Source organism: Populus nigra, chromosome 6 (genome assembly GCF_951802175.1).
Source record: "Populus nigra chromosome 6, ddPopNigr1.1, whole genome shotgun sequence".
Taxonomy (NCBI): Eukaryota; Viridiplantae; Streptophyta; class Magnoliopsida; order Malpighiales; family Salicaceae; genus Populus; species Populus nigra.
Genome location: NC_084857.1, coordinates 1,851,743 through 1,867,914, shown reverse-complemented (window position 1 = coordinate 1,867,914; position 16,172 = coordinate 1,851,743). Strand labels below are relative to the sequence as shown.

The 16,172-nt window shown below is 32.1% G+C and overlaps 2 protein-coding genes across 2 annotated transcripts; both read left to right on the top strand.

The window, feature by feature from the left end:
- The first annotated feature begins 1,590 nt into the window (after window positions 1-1,590).
- On the top strand, window positions 1,591-5,981 carry LOC133697583 (adenosine kinase 2). Its single transcript, XM_062120231.1, has 12 exons — window positions 1,591-1,783; window positions 2,297-2,350; window positions 2,452-2,498; window positions 2,622-2,653; window positions 2,753-2,854; window positions 2,935-3,002; window positions 4,247-4,323; window positions 4,439-4,536; window positions 4,617-4,687; window positions 4,761-4,827; window positions 4,919-5,102; window positions 5,499-5,981. The coding sequence occupies exons 1-12, from the start codon at window positions 1,701-1,703 to the stop codon at window positions 5,639-5,641; spliced, it is 1,026 nt and encodes a 341-aa protein (XP_061976215.1). The 5' UTR covers window positions 1,591-1,700; the 3' UTR covers window positions 5,642-5,981.
- A 6,537-nt stretch (window positions 5,982-12,518) lies between these two features.
- LOC133696133 (F-box protein At5g49610-like) lies at window positions 12,519-13,812 on the top strand. The gene has a single exon (XM_062118193.1). It carries the CDS (start codon window positions 12,544-12,546, stop codon window positions 13,798-13,800), a length of 1,257 nt encoding a protein of 418 aa, XP_061974177.1. The 5' UTR covers window positions 12,519-12,543; the 3' UTR covers window positions 13,801-13,812.
- Window positions 13,813-16,172: the final 2,360 nt, after the last annotated feature.

The following is a 16,172-nucleotide window of genomic DNA, read 5'->3' as shown; positions in this document are numbered from 1 at the left end:
CAAATGCACCATCCTAAATAAAAAAGATAGGTTTTTTTTGCTGTCAAATTTCTCTACACTACCACTCCTCAAATGCCTACCAGTACAGATTTCAAATGATTTAGTCTAATATCTTAAGCTCTTTAATTGCATTTAAATCTAATAAACTTGCAAGCAAGAACACCTTTTTGGTTTTACAAAGATATAATCCTCATGGATTTTTTATTTTTTAGAATAGTTAATATTCTTGTTCATAAAGGGCTGTCATGTCATGTTCATGATTTCTTTACAATGCATCTTAACAGTGAGGCCACAATAAAACCTATTTGGAACTGCGACCAAAGTCATGATCCTACATTACCAAATTTTACTCTCTTTTTTTTTGGTAACCACTGCAGAAAAAAAAAAAAAACCTTATTTACCTGAAAGAGTGGAGAAATATCGATCAGGTACAAACTCAAGAATTGAATTTGAAATTTGAGGATACAATTCGTTATGGATCTGCTGTCAAAATAGACTCTGTTATGTATTTCATTTATACATGTATGGCAAATTAATTATTATAAATAAATATAATCTTTTTAAAAATCTATTTTTTTTCAAAAATATTTTTAAAACATAAAACCAAATTCTTCAAAAACGACGTCACACGTTCTAATAATTTCAAAACTTAATTCTGGATACTCCATGGTACGAATATCTCATGTTTTTTTCCACTGTAGGTTAAAGGTTTTTCTTTTTATTTTTTTTATTTCTGTAGATAAATAATTAAATGAAAATTAGTAAATAAATATTTAAACAAAGATTTTTCTTAAACTACTTTACTACCAAACAAATAAAACGTGAGATTGAGATCAAACAAAAACAATTATATTTTAATTAAACTAATTAATCAACCCAATCAATAGCTTTGAAAACCCGTCAGTGGCGGAGGTTGGTGACTCCACCGACACCTCACCAACAATTAGGTTATATGGTTCATCTTGTCCCTCTTTTTGTTATTAATCTATCTTCTAGCCACTCATTACTTTTTTCTCTCAATACCATCCTTTTGGTCTATATTCGGCATTTAATACGAGAAAGGTCCTTTTCCCATCTCAAAGGTTGATTCAAAAGGCAAGAAAAAAATATCATTTTGGCTGATTTATTGACTTGATTTTGAGTTTTATCACCGAGCATTTGAAATTTCTATGGATGAATGTATAATCAATTTATATATACTTTCATTTCATTTACTAAAAAAATTATTTCCCTTGAATTATCATAAAATACTCCCAATGATTAACGATGATGCTAGATTATATTTACTTGAAAGTGAGATAAAATTCAATGTTTTATCTTATTTTAGAATAAGGATCAAAATAAATTAAAATTAATACAAAAAGGACTAAATACATCATTAACTCAACAACAACACATTTAAATATGATGTTTAAAAGTGAAGTAAATGTTGATTTTTAGAGTTATTTTTATTTAAAAGTATATTAAAATAATCTTTTTTTTAATTTTTTTATATTACACATTATTTTATAATTTAAGAATAAAAAAAAATCATTTTTTGTTTTTAAATTAATCTCAATTCCAAACGGGTGCCTACTATAATACCTAGCACTGCTTCCCCGTTTTTCCCTCCGACCCCGCTTCCTTCTACACACATAAGCTCCTCCATTTCTCTCTCTCGATTTCTGTCTCTCTATCTCTATAACAAAAGAAACACGAAAATGGCGTGCGAGGGGATCTTGTTAGGCATGGGAAACCCACTCCTCGACATTTCTGCTGTTGTAGACGATGATTTCTTGCAGAAGTAAGTTGTGTCTCTTTTAATACCTCTTTTACTATCTTTATTGCTATCATTGTTGCAGAAACCAAAACCTGAACTTTGCTTTATTTGATGTTGTTCTTTTAATGCTTCAATCTTTATTATTCGATACTGCTTGATCCGTGCTTGTTAGATATTAATTAGTTATTGTTGTCTGATTGGAAATAAGAGGTAGATCTGAGCTGCTTTCAACGTGTGTTTTGGTTTGCAATGACAGATCTGATTTTATTCTTTCATTGCATGATTGATTCTCTCTGTTTTTCTCTCTTTATGAAAATTTCATCGTGATTGTTTGGTTACTGAGAAAATCTTAATGTTTGACGCGTTGAACGAATTTCTTAAATGTGAGAATTGAGCTCTATTTTTTTGTAAATCATTGTTTTCTATAGTTTAGATCATATTCTATTCGTTTCAAATTTAAGTATTATGTGATTTAGTTTGGGAATTTAAATACCTTTCTTCTGTTGTTGATTTTCGTTAATTGGACTATTTTGATAGATACGACATCAAGCTGAATAATGCTATCCTCGCCGAAGACAAGCACTTGCCTATGTGAGTTCTTTTTATATTTATGCATTTTCCTGTATGTGTTACCTTTTTCAAGCATTTGAAACATTGTATTGATGCTTCTTGTTTTTCATGGATATTTGAAGGTACGATGAAATGGCTAGCAAGGACAATGTAGAATACATTGCTGGAGGTAATATCAGGATTTCTGAATTTAATGATGTCATGTTTAAATTTTAATATTTTCAGTTAATGAATAATATTATTTTATCGATGCCTGTAAATTAACGAGTATCGTTTTTTCTGTTATGTTTAGGTGCTACTCAAAATTCAATCAGAGTTGCACAGGTTTGTTGTGATAGATATGACTGCATACATTTTTGTAGTTATGCTTCTATTGTATGTGACTAATTTGTTCTTACTCCTCTTGACTTTTGTTTATTGCAGTGGATGCTCCAAATTCCTGGCGCAACCAGCTATATGGGCTCCATTGGGAAGGACAAGTTTGGAGAGGAGATGAAGAAAAACTCAACTGAAGCTGGTGTTAATGTAAATTACCCTGCATCTTATGTTTCCAACGTTTAGGTTGATTGTACTGTCAAGGAGATTTAATGAGGATGTGAAATCAGGTACATTATTATGAGGATGAGGCTGCTCCAACTGGAACATGTGCTGTTTGTGTTGTTGGTGGTGAGAGGTCAGTTTTACCTGATTGCCGTGTATTTGTCGTTTGAGTTAAAATTCTGTGCATCTGTTGGTTATTTTGTCCTTGCTAAATACATTGCTGCAAACTGACATGAATCTTGCTCTTGTTTCAAAAATTTCAGAATTGTACTGTTTTTAACTGGTATTGTCTTTTATGGATATGCTGCATTGTATTATTGAAAAATTATAACATTAACAATTAACAAAAGAAACTAAAAGAGCATGGTGGTTTACGATAGTAATGTGGACTGGACACTGTGTTATATTGTCCATCATAGATAAAGTAACATCATGTAGGGTGTTTTAGGTGCTAAACAATGTTGTTTTGTCAACAAATTTAAGTGATTTTTTGGAAATATATATTCACTTTAGTGCTTGGTTTTCAAGGTTTGTACGACTGGTCCTTGAATTTCATTTGTCTTCAACTTTGGTCCCTAGATGGGAGAGAGGAGAGAAATGGCAGGAGAGAGGTAGGAGAGAGAAATTTTTGTTCAGCCTCATTTTGGCCACAAAAACCTCCGACATCGGTTTCTACTGTTTGCCTTGGAGCGAGGAGTTTATTTATAGTGGTTGTAGGCACAAAAATAATCGGGTTATTTTGGTTGATTAAAATGAATTTTGAGGTTGAAAATGTGTTTAGGCGTTTTTGAGATGATTTTGAGATTAGGTGAAAAATGGAGTGATCTGACTGCAAGTTGTCGCCGAAAAATTAGGGGTTTTTTATTAAATATTCTTTGCAATTGGTGTATTGATGGGATTCTTTTTTTAAATCCCTGGATGGGTTTTTTTATTAAATATTTATTTGCAATAGAAATAATTCGTCACTCCAATTTTTATAGAGATCCTGTGCTGTTAGTTAGGCACTAGTTGTGATTTTCTGCTTATTGACTTTCCATTTATCATGGGTACCATATTTTCTAGCACTGTGTCCAAGGTCAACATTTTTTCCAGTTTCATTCTACATGCTGACCATACGTGTTGTATGCCTGTTGGAGGTAGTAGCATCTGTGCCATGGGAGGGGCTATTAGTAATCCATGAAGTATTGATGGCACGCCAAGGTGGACTGTCATTCACCCCTGGGCCAAATATTTTATCATGGAGAATAAAAATCAGCCCTAATCTTGTTACAACATAAAATGTTGTAACAAAAGTAGACTGCATGTTGGTGTGAACTTTGCAATCAAAACTATACATTTGTCAATGTTTTCTGGGTTAAAAGTTAAGTGTTTGTTCAGGTCTCTCATTGCAAATTTGTCTGCTGCAAATTGTTACAAATCTGAGCACTTGAAGAGGCCAGAAAATTGGAAACTTGGTACTACCATTTATCTTTCTCTGCTTCCACATTCAACACTTTGTTTAGTTGTTGGCCATATGTCATGCTGGTCTCCCCTTTGCAACTTAATCCGTTCTTTCTTTTTTTGAAACAGTTGAAAAGGCAAAATATTTCTACATTGCTGGGTTTTTCCTTACCGTGTCTCCTGAATCCATTATGCTTGTTGCTGAACACGCAGCTGCAAACAACAAGGTAAAACATGTCCAGTCAGATCTTTCTCCTTTGCAATTCTTGCTTTTCTCAGTTCAGTAATCTGAGGCATGCATGTGCAGGTCTTCATGATGAACCTTTCTGCTCCATTTATCTGTGAGTTCTTCAAGGATGTGCAGGAGAAAGCTCTACCGTAAGTTTGTCATCCTCTGTTTTGTTCATGATGTCTGTCAATGGTTCAAAACTTATTCACCTTTTGTCTACAGTTATATGGACTATGTCTTTGGGAACGAGACCGAAGCCAGAACCTTTGCAAAGGTTCATGGATGGGAGGTAATTGTTTCTTCGTGCATTGTAGTCAATCAGAGGACCAAATTCAGCTACACCATGCAATTTACCTTACTGGATTTTTTTTGTTTATCAGACTGAGAATGTTGAGGAGATTGCTCTTAAGATTTCTCAATGGCCTAAGGCATCAGGGGCACACAAGAGGATTGCTGTTATTACTCAAGGTGCAGATCCTGTTGTAGTTGCTGAGGATGGGAAGGTGAAATTATTCCCTGTGATATTGTTACCCAAGGAGAAGCTGGTTGATACAAACGGAGCAGGTACGCTCTTCTCTTCCATCTTTTTAGTCTGTCCGATGTTTGGAACTGCCTAGAGATCCTTAAGATATATCCATTGATTTGAATTTCAAGGTGTTTAAAGTTAGTCTCTGCTGCACTTTCTTCCACGCAACTGAGCTCAATATCTTATTGATTGGAGTATGTCGGATTATTCCATCCATCTCTAGTTCCCTCTGTCTAAACAGCAGCTCGCTAGAAAGCTAGATCATCTACTTTGGTTATGAGAAATTCAAAAAAGATAACTTCTGTTAGATCTTGAAATTTAGTGCTTTAAGCTGCTATTAGTTTTAGTATTCCTGCAGGATTCATACCTGGTGTTAGTATCTTCGCAATCTTGACTTCTCCCAGCAAATCCTAATAGCTTTTCTTCCGTGGCAGGTGATGCGTTCGTTGGTGGATTTTTGTCACAGCTGGTGCAAGAGAAGCCCATTGAAGACTGTGTGAGAGCTGGTTGCTATGCAGCAAATGTCATTATCCAAAGGTCAGGCTGCACATATCCAGAGAAGCCCGATTTCAAGTAGGCTCATATCTCCCATCCGAGCCTCTTACTCTGTACTGGACTGTACCGGAGTTGATTTTTCTGTGCGTTCTCCTAAACATAATTTTTCTGTGCGTTCTCCTGAACCCATGGATTTTGGTAGAGGAGTTTTTGTGTTTTTTCCAAGTCACCAGTGTTGCATTGCTTGGGGTAGTAGTCCACAGAGCTGGCGTGCTATCCTTGGCTTAATCCACCAAGCAATTTTTCTCTCTCATAATGAAAAATGGTGAACCAGGTTTGGTTCCGATGAGTCTGTTGTCTATGAAGTAAGATTCGGTCATTTGTGCTATTTATATAAACCTAGCTTATCACTGGTTATCGTATTTCATCCTGCTATCCTCTTGATAATTCCGAACCGTATACGATAGGAAATTATCAAAGAAAATAAAAGCCGGCCATTATACAATATAATTCTTTATTCTCTGTATACACAGAATAAAGGTGGATTTACGTGCTGAGGCACCCAAGAGCATACAATGGAAGATTAATAGAGAAACAGGTATATACTTGATGATCCTTGTAGATTTGGATTGTCTGTTTCTGGTCAAACCCTAAGAAAACGGAAGATCAGTTTTTTTTTAAAATAAAATTCTTATAATTATAGTTATTAAATCTGGACTCATGGGTTGACTTGGAAAATTTAGTTTTCAATTTTAATTTTAATAAAAAAAATATTAATATACTGAAATCTAGTTCATCTAGTGGATGATGTGGTTTTTTTCTGTTGTTTTAATTAAAAAAATGACTCGAGGTTGAATTGGAGATCTAATGATCTAGGTTTTTCCTGATCAAAACTTGAATACGATCTGAAAACTGTACAGTTTCTCTTGAATCTGAAAAGGGAGATGATAAAAACTCGTTTTCAACAAATTTTGCTAGGGAATGTCTCTATCCGCTCGGGATTGATTGCTTGCAATGCTAGGAGCTGGAAGAACATTACAGAATTGCTGTTGTCCTCCTTTTCTTTCAATTTAAATAGTAATTAATATTAACATCAACAAAACAACTAAATAATGTGAGGTAAATTTAACTATTTATATAAACAATTAAGAAATTTAATAAATATTTAATCGTTAGGTTAACAGATTCAAAATGTATCTCGAGTGGTTGGTGCACGGGTTGAAATCGAGGTAGAAGTTTTAGCTATGCGTTGTGACATCTTTTTTTAAAAGAAGTCCCCGCGTGAAAAGAAAAGAAAAAGGCATGTAGAACACCCTCATAATTATATATCTCGTAATTATATATAAGTGTTCATGGACAAATCTTTGTGAATATTATAAATATCGGTGAGTTAGATATATTAATTTTTATATTTTTTGATTAATTTTAAAAAATATTAGGTTGAAACTAGATAAAATCTTTAAAATATTTATATTAAGAAAACATGTTACTTATATTAGAAGGTTGAACGGATTTTAAAAATCTCAACTCGCGTCCAACTCATAGAATTCATTTATTAGTATTTTTTTAATTTGCTATTATCTATCATTTCTGTATTATTTAATTTTAATAAATCAAGTAAAGGCAAGTTAAATAATAAAAATATTATAAATGAGCACTCCTAAACCCACGCGCGCTGTATTGTTGAAGCACGGGATGGGCTTCAAGAAAGGAGGCTCATCCTTGAGAGATTCGAGCCTGGTCCTATACTTAACAACGCTTCCAATTATGATCCAGCTACAACCAAAACTATTATCGTGTGAAACCAGCAAAAAATACCCTCAACAAATAAAACCAAGGAAAATAAATAAATTGTGCGAAAAAACTTCATGAATCTTTGGTTAAAAAACCGTTATATCAAGTTGAATTACATGCCCACGACCTTCCCTTTGTTTTTTTTAACACTTATTTTTCTTGATCTTTTGTAATTTTTGTAATTTCATTATTTAATATAAAGTTTTTATAGAATTTTATTATTTAATATTAAATTATTTACAAATATATTTTTGTATTTTTTATCATATAATAAAATAAAAAAAATAAATCTCAATTAGTAAAATCCATAACCTAGATTAGATTAAGAGTTTTGCGAGTTGACTAGAGCAAACCTAATATATTTATTTTTTTTATTTCTTAGGATTTATCCAATCAAAACACAAATTAATTTAAAATCTAAACTAAATAAAAAGTCGAGAGTTGAGATTTTTTAGATTTAAACCATTATATCAAGAGTTAAATGACAACACTAAAAAATTTTCAATATTTTATATTTTAAGTTATGAGTTTTTTATGTTGTGTATCTATTTATTATTGATTTCAATAAATAAATTCAATAAATACAGTTAAATGAATGTCTTATTTTATATAATTGAATATCTTGATTTATATTTATCTTTTAATTTTATTAATTTTTCTTTTGATTATTGTTAACAATTTTTTTCCTGTTTATTTATATAAATAGCTTTTAATTTATTTAATGAGATACTTACATGAAATTTTCAATTTATATTTTAAATTTTTTTATATTAAAAAACACATTGAAACTATTTATATAATCAATAATCTTTTTTTAAAAATATGATCGGCGGAGAATCACGTTTAGTAATCGCTAAATAGCAGATCGTTGACTACTGGGCTCCGCAAGAAAACTTTGAAGAGAAGGCGAAGGCAAGAAAACTTGGAAGAGAAGCCGAAGCTAGAAGCGACCTTCACTGTCCGTAAAGTTGGGGACAATACTAGCGCCAGTAGTAACATTTGTTTTGTATCCAACAAATCCTTACACAGCTAAAGTAGGAGTCTTCAATCTCGTATTATCAAAGCATTTTAAGGATTTATACATGCAGGAAGCCAATCGGCCCAAATCTAATGAACCGGGCTTTTTTCGGGCAAGATCTCCAACGAGGCCTGAAAACTATAAAAGGAAGATGGCAAAATTTCTTTTTCAATGAATTTTGCTACTGTATATCTCTATCTGCTGCCGGGCACCGAATTTTTTTTTTCACATGAGTATTCGTGCTTGAATTAATAATTTTTAGAAAATAAATTTAGAAATTAACTAGTTGAGTCATATTCTTTAAAATTACTGAACACTGATTATTTTTTTAATTTATTAATGTAGGTGTCTGGGCTAATTTCTGTGTATCTCGACTAATTTCATGGGTCTTGAAATTAATAATTTTCATGGTAGAACTTTAAAGATCATGCCGGGAGCTGAAAGAACATTACAAAATTACTCACTGTTATCCTCCTTTTCTTCCGGTTTAAGCTCTGATTACCATTAACAAAAACCGGACCAGTTTAACTGTTCATTCCAATAACTAAGAAGATTAATATATATTTTTATAATTATCTGATTAAAGAATTCAAATTGTATCTCGAGTGGCTAGCACGCGGTTCAAAGTCGAGATAGCATGATAAGGACACTAATATTTTACGCGTTGTCAAAAAACGAAAGCCCCGTATAGAAGGGAAAAAAAATACTGGTACAGGCATGCAAGCCTCCCCTGTGCCCACACGCATTGTTGTTTTGTAGGAGCATGGGATGGGCTTCAAGAAAAGAGGCCCATCATTAAAAAAACTTAAGAGCGTGCTCTCTATGTATGTTAATATTTTGAAATTGTTTTTTATATATATATTTTAAAAACTATTTTATTAAAAAAATATTTTTTTATTTAAAATTTATTTTTATATCGATTATTCTGATATTAAAAATATATTTTTTAAAAAATATCATCTCAATATATTGCAAAAGTGAAAAATATTTCAAAAAAAAAAAAAAACTATTATTACAGTAATAAACGGAATCTTCCAAGAATGAGCCAGCTCCAACCAAAACTACTAAACAAGTAGTGTGTGAAACCAGCCAAAATTATCCTTAACAAATAAAACCAAGGGAAAAAAATTGTGCCAGAACACTTGCATGAATTTTTGGTTAAAAAACACCAAGTTTAATGACTTGCCATGATTTTTTTTAATTGGCCATTTTAGTTTTTTAAAATGATAATACTAAAACATTTCCAATATATATATAATCTTTTTACATTTTTATAAAAAAATTAGTTGGAGTGGTAACAAACTAGTTAAACAAAACTATAAATCATATGGTGAATTCATTGTAGTAATAGACACGGTTTTACTGTGGATTGTTATAGTGAATTTATCTTTGTTCATCTCGGTGAAAAATTATAAGACTAGAACATAGAGGTATTTTTCTGGGTATAAGTTTATTTAGTCAATTTTATTTGTGTTTATCTTTAAAGTCACAAGTTTTTTAGATTATGAATTTATCTTTTATTGATTTTAATAAATAAATACAATAAACACAATTAGATGAATATCTTATTTTGTGTAGTTGAATATCTTGATTTACATTCATTTCTTAATTTTATTAATTTTTTTTTGGTTATTGTTAACGATTTGTTTTCTAGTTTATTTACATAAATGTTTATTAGCTTATTTAATGAGATACTTGTATATGATTTTTAATTTATACTTTGAATATTTTTTATGTTAAAAAATATGTTTCAAAACTGATTGTTTTTATGTTTTAAAAAATATTTTATTAATTTTTTTATTTTAAATTAATACTTTTATTTTTGTTTACATCAATTCTTCTGATATTAAAAATATATATTTTTAAAATGTCATCTCAATATATTGCAAAAGTGAAAAATTATTTTTAAAAAAACTATTATTATAATAACAAACGGAATCTTCCAAGAATGAGCCAGCTCCAACCGAAACTAGTAGTGTGTGAAGCCAGCCAAAATTGTCCTTAACAAATAAAACCAAGGAAAAACAATTGTGCCAGAACACTTGCATGAATTTTTGGTTTAAAAACACCAAGTTTAATGACTTGCCCATGAATTTTTTTAATTGACCATTTGATTCTGATTTTTTTTACCTTTTTTATCTTTTGATTTTATTATTTTTATTGAATTTTATCATTTGATATTGTGGATTTATTTTTATATTTTTTTATTATTTAATAAAATAAAAGAAATAAATTCAACCAGGTGGAATTCATAATTCAAGCTATGAGTTTTGCAGGTTAATTAGGGTGAACTTGACATATATATTATTTCTTTGAACTTATTCTAAAAAAAAAAGTTGTCACAATTTAATTTAAAATATGAATTAAACAATAAGTCAAATTGAGATTTTTTATGCTTCGTTTGTTTGCTGGAAAGTAGTTTCTTTTTGGAAAGTGAATTCCGGGAAAATAAATTACTTTTTGATGTTTGGTAGTGTAATGAAAAATAAATTGGAAAACAGTTTTCAGTGTTTGGTTATGTTATGGAAAATGAGCTGAAAAATAACTTATTAATATTTTATTTTTCTCAAGTTTATTAAAATAATAAGGAACAAATCTTACAAATTAAATAGTTGAATGAGAATGAAATTGAAAAAAAAAAATAATTTCATAAATTATCTCAAATAAAATAAATAATAATTAAAATAATAGAGATCAAATCTAAAAAATTAAAAAAAATGAAAGATGAAGAAATTAAAATAATAATAATCAACATTTCATAAATTATTTCAAATAAAATAAGTAACAATCAAAAGAATGAGAACCAAATTTGATAGATAAAAAATTTCAATAAAAAAATAATAAGGAAAAAGCAAATAACAATTATAAAAATAAGGACTAAAGTTAATATAAAAATTAAATTTTAAGAGATGAAATTGAAAAATAAATATTCAAAACAAAATATATATAACAATAAGAAGTTTAAGGATCAAATTTGATATAATTAGAAAATAATGATATTTCTAAATTTTTCACAACTTCCAGAAAGTGTTTTCCGCCTAAATTTTCTAGGAAAACATTTTCTTGAAAACTAAGCCAAATTTTTCTTTGACTATAAAGTATTTTCCATTGACCAACTTTACTAACAACAAATAAACATAGAAAAATTTGGAAAGTAATTTTCCAGGAATCACTTTCTGGAAAACAAACATAGCCAAAAAAGAAAATACCTTCCTGAAAATCAAGCCAAATTTTTCTTTGACTGAAAAGTGTTTTTTATTAACCAACTTTTTTAATAGCAAACAAATATAAAAAAGTTTGAAAATTACTTTTCAAAAAACAACCATGCCCTAAATTTAAACTGATATGCCATTAATAATGATAATAATAACAAAAACTCCAACACTGTGTATTAAATTTTTTAATTTCAAATTTTGAGTCCAGTGCTAAATAGCAAACTGTTGATCGCTGAGCTCCGCAAGAAAACTTTGAAGAGAAGACAAAACTAGAAGCAATCTCACTGTCCGTAAAGTTGGGGTGTGAATTTTTACAATACTAGCAGCAGCAGCAGCAGCAGCAGCATTTGTTTTGTATCCATGTATTATCCAACAAACTTTTACACAGCTAAAGTAGGAATCTATCTTGTATTATCAAAGTATTTTAAAGATTTATACATGCAGGAAGCCAATCGGCCCAAATCTCAGATGAAATTGATCACATCAAATTATGTTATCCATGGCCAAATTGGGTTAAATAAGTAATGCAAACCCTACGATAATATAATCTATGATTGCCATGTAATTAATTGTGAACTTTAATTTATTCAGAATGATTAAGATGGTGCCAAGCCTTTCTGTCATCTCTTCTTTAAAGCACTTGCGACTCTAATTGGGTGTTATTTTCTTCTTCCTTGATGGAGACGGAGACCCCTACGTGTTTTTTTTTTTTCTTTTTCCATTAATGTTTTGGGATCTAAATTAATTCCTTTCCCCCCAAGTTTCTTTCTAACTTTAGGAGGAACTGTCCTGATCCTACTCGGAAACTGACATTAGCGCATAAACATCCTGTTTTTCTTTGACGACAGCTTTGCTTTCTCCTATTTTAGCCCTGCTTGCTCTTTCCCCTACAACTTCAAAACCAATTTTTTTTCCCTTGGAAACAAGAGCGCCCAAGCGCTTAATTTCTTCTTTGCCATGGAGTCTCATGATTTTAGCTCAGATATCATCTATGAGATTCTAACTCGTTCATCCATGGAAACTGTAGGAAGATGCAGACTTCTTTCCAAGGAATGCAACACTATCACCTATGACTCTATTTTCACCAATCTTCATAGCAAAAGAACAAACATTATATCCGGTTATTTCATGCAAAGCATGATGAGCAACAGATTTTATTCCTCCTTTGTGTCCATTGACAGTACTACTTGGAGGTCCTATCCTAAACTGTCCGTCAATTTCTTACCTGACAGAGTGGAGATTCAGGGATCAACAAACCAAGGTATTTTGCTTTGTCGAACACATCATCCACGATATTATGTGTGCAAGCCTACCACCAAACAATGGCAAAGAATCCCGAATCCGAAGACCCGATATCATACTTTAGCTACTGGCATGATTGTGATAAGATCGAACCCTTTGCATTACAAGATTGTCAGGTTCTCGCAGCCCAAAGCTCGGTGTCATGATAAAGAATTCTTTCAATATTATTGGGTTAGATGTGAGTTGTTTGATTCAAAGACTTGGACGTGGAAGCAATTGGATGAAGTAAAGTTACAAAAACATGAGTCACTTTCTCGCAAGCCTGCTGTATCTGTATCCGGCTCACTTCACTGGCTTACATCGGTAGAAAACAACATATTTGCATTTCATGTAAGCACAGAAAGCTATAGCATGTTTTCACTACCTCTATCAGTTTCTGAGGATAACAAGGGCCAGGACATTGAACTCGTCGAATATATGGGAAAACTTGCCGTAACCTGCATTGGTAAAGATGAGAGTTCCATGGAATTGTGGGTCATGGAGAATTATGGGAAAACAGAATGGAACAAGAGGTATAAGATAAACATTGAAGCTTTAAGAAGAAAGGAACCCGACACCAGGCCTGCTGCCTTCTACAATGCTGATATTGTGCTAATGAAAGAATATGATCATCGCGTGACGTTCTTCAACTTCAAGAATGGAAGTTTTGATCGGCTGTCTTTAGAGAACAACGTAAATCGTGGATGTTTCCGATTTCAATCGGATTTTGAGCCGAGTGATTTGACGGGTGGATTTGCAATGAAACATCCGCAAGGTAAACGAGGAAGAAGTAAATCAAAGAGAAGGAAGTCTCTTACAAAATATAGTATTGGTCAATTAGGTTTCACACAATTCTTTGCTTTAACCACTTCAAAATCGTTTCTCATTCTGCTGTTAGCCTTCAGTTTTTTCTGTTATGTTTTAGATTTCTAGTTAGTCATATTATTGTGGTCGAAGATTGATATTGGCAGTGGATTAGTATTGTTTTTCTATTCAATCTTGTTTAAGTACCTGGTTAATTCCTTGCATTTGTTTATGCTTGATGATTTCTACTCTTGAAATAAGAGGATCAACAAATTTCTACAAAGATTGAAGTACTTAGCAAAGAAAATTAGTGGGGCTAGCTCTGACTCTAAAACAGTTAGACTTGCTAAGCTAAATTTGTTTGCAGGAATTTACTGATACCAAGCTTGCCTTGTATGTTGCGCTGAAGCCATGAAAATTACATATTAACGAACAACAGAATTACACATTTGCAATTACAGTTTCTGCTCAATAATGTACAATTAAGCTGCCCTTCTCTTGCTCTTTCTTCTCTCAACTAAAATTGCTAAACTAGATAAAAAACAGTGCATCTCAGAAACATAACAAAAACTTATGATCCTGTTGAGAGTTTACACAGTGTAGAATGCTATTGAACATGTTCTCATTGCATGGAATGCAAAGTTTTGGCCCTGTGGTGAATCCAAAAACCTCCTCGGTGCGATCAAGCAATGCCTTGAAGAGAGGATGCTGCAGTATGGTAACCTTGATCACATATCTTTTGCAGTCTTCACCTACATAAACTGCTAGATGACCTTTTGGAACATCTTTTGGTATGAAGTACTCATCCTTAAACAAAAGAGACCAGCTTTTCCGACTTTGAAAATGGTTGCAAGTTGCATGTTTCAGAAACCAGTTCATACCGATACTGAGGTACTTGCAGAGACAATGTTTGAGAAACCTGCCCTTCTTTACCATCTTTGGTACCATGATCCTATGAGAAAGAGAGAGGGATATAAAGAGGGAGAGGGAATGCGAAAATATGGAACCGGATGTGTGGTTTTTATACTTGTCTAACAGTGTTGAAATTGACAAAGTGGCATATTTTGCCCATCTTTTTTTTACGCACCTTTTGTATGACAGACGTTCTCTAGCTTATTAGAAAAGGAGCAAATAGCTAGTTTGATCATGTTCTTAAAGATAATAATAAGAAAAATGGGATAGATCTGGTTGGGAAAGTTCTGACATGAAATATGTAAAAAATATTGCAATTTGTGTCTGTCATGGTTGATGGTTCTCTTGGATATTTTTAAAAATCACTTCACTCTTCTAGGTCAGAGAGACAAGTGTGCTCCAAATCCTGATGAAGTATCTACTTGAGAATAATATCAGTGCCATGACTGTGCACTAATCATGAAAGTGTATAAAAATATATCATAATGGAGCTAAGCTCACAGGGACAAAAATCATGCGCTAAATTTAAGGACTCGGGTCTAAAAAACTTAAAAAAGTGCAGCAAATACTGTAGCACTCTCTTTCAAATGGAGTTCAAGTTTCCTTTTAAGTATCTGCTAATGGTAGTTCTTGATCCTTTGCAGGATTTGGTAAACCTTTAAAATATTTTTTTTCTGCCAATCACCTTAGGCTAGGAGTTCTTATTCCTCTGAATGTTGATGATTAGCTATCAACACACATTTTTCTTCAATCAAGTGTTCTTCGAAACAAGTTGGCATAGTTTTTAGTTTTCATAAGAAACTCATGTGCGGTCTGTTATCTTCCCAAGACACCAAATATTAGATATTGATTTCACATGCTGATTTTCCAGAGGAGAGAACCTCAAGTTAGCACACGGATTTGGCTTAAAGGACATAGTTTTGTTAGGTACTACTGTATGAAGAGATGTTCTGTAAGGACACACCATTCAAACAAATTAAACAGATAGCCAACAGAATTTGAAAACATGGGTTAGAATGATCTCAATGATTCCATCCTCTCCCTACCCAATTTGTAAGGGGAGAGGGAGAGATATGGCATGGTCGGAGGTTGGAAGTTTTTCTCACATGATGCCAAAAGATCTGGTAGTTTAGGACACTATTTTCTAGTTCATGGCTCAATTATTTTGTATTATCTTTTGAACATTAGGGACATATTGATATTCTTAGAGTTTCTCTAAAAGATCTAAAGTGAAGAGAATTAAATTTTACTGATATTTTTAGCAACACACTACACCTTCAAAGCATATGGTTCATGTTTCTGTGTGGTTATGTAATGGGACTGGAACCCCTGCTGCTCTCAATCTTGGGTGCCATGGAAATGGCTCCTTGGTTTCCTATTTGATGATAGCCACCCTAGCTTGTAGTACAATTTTTACCCTTCCATTCTCCTACTGGTGCCCTCTTTGCTGACTGGTATGGATATTGAAAATTTGGTTCCCTGGATAATTTATATTCACATGATGCAGGAGTTTTCAATCAATTAGTACTGTACTTGATGCAAGGGTGGCATGCACGTATGGATCAAGAATTCTTTTCTCCAACTTTGTC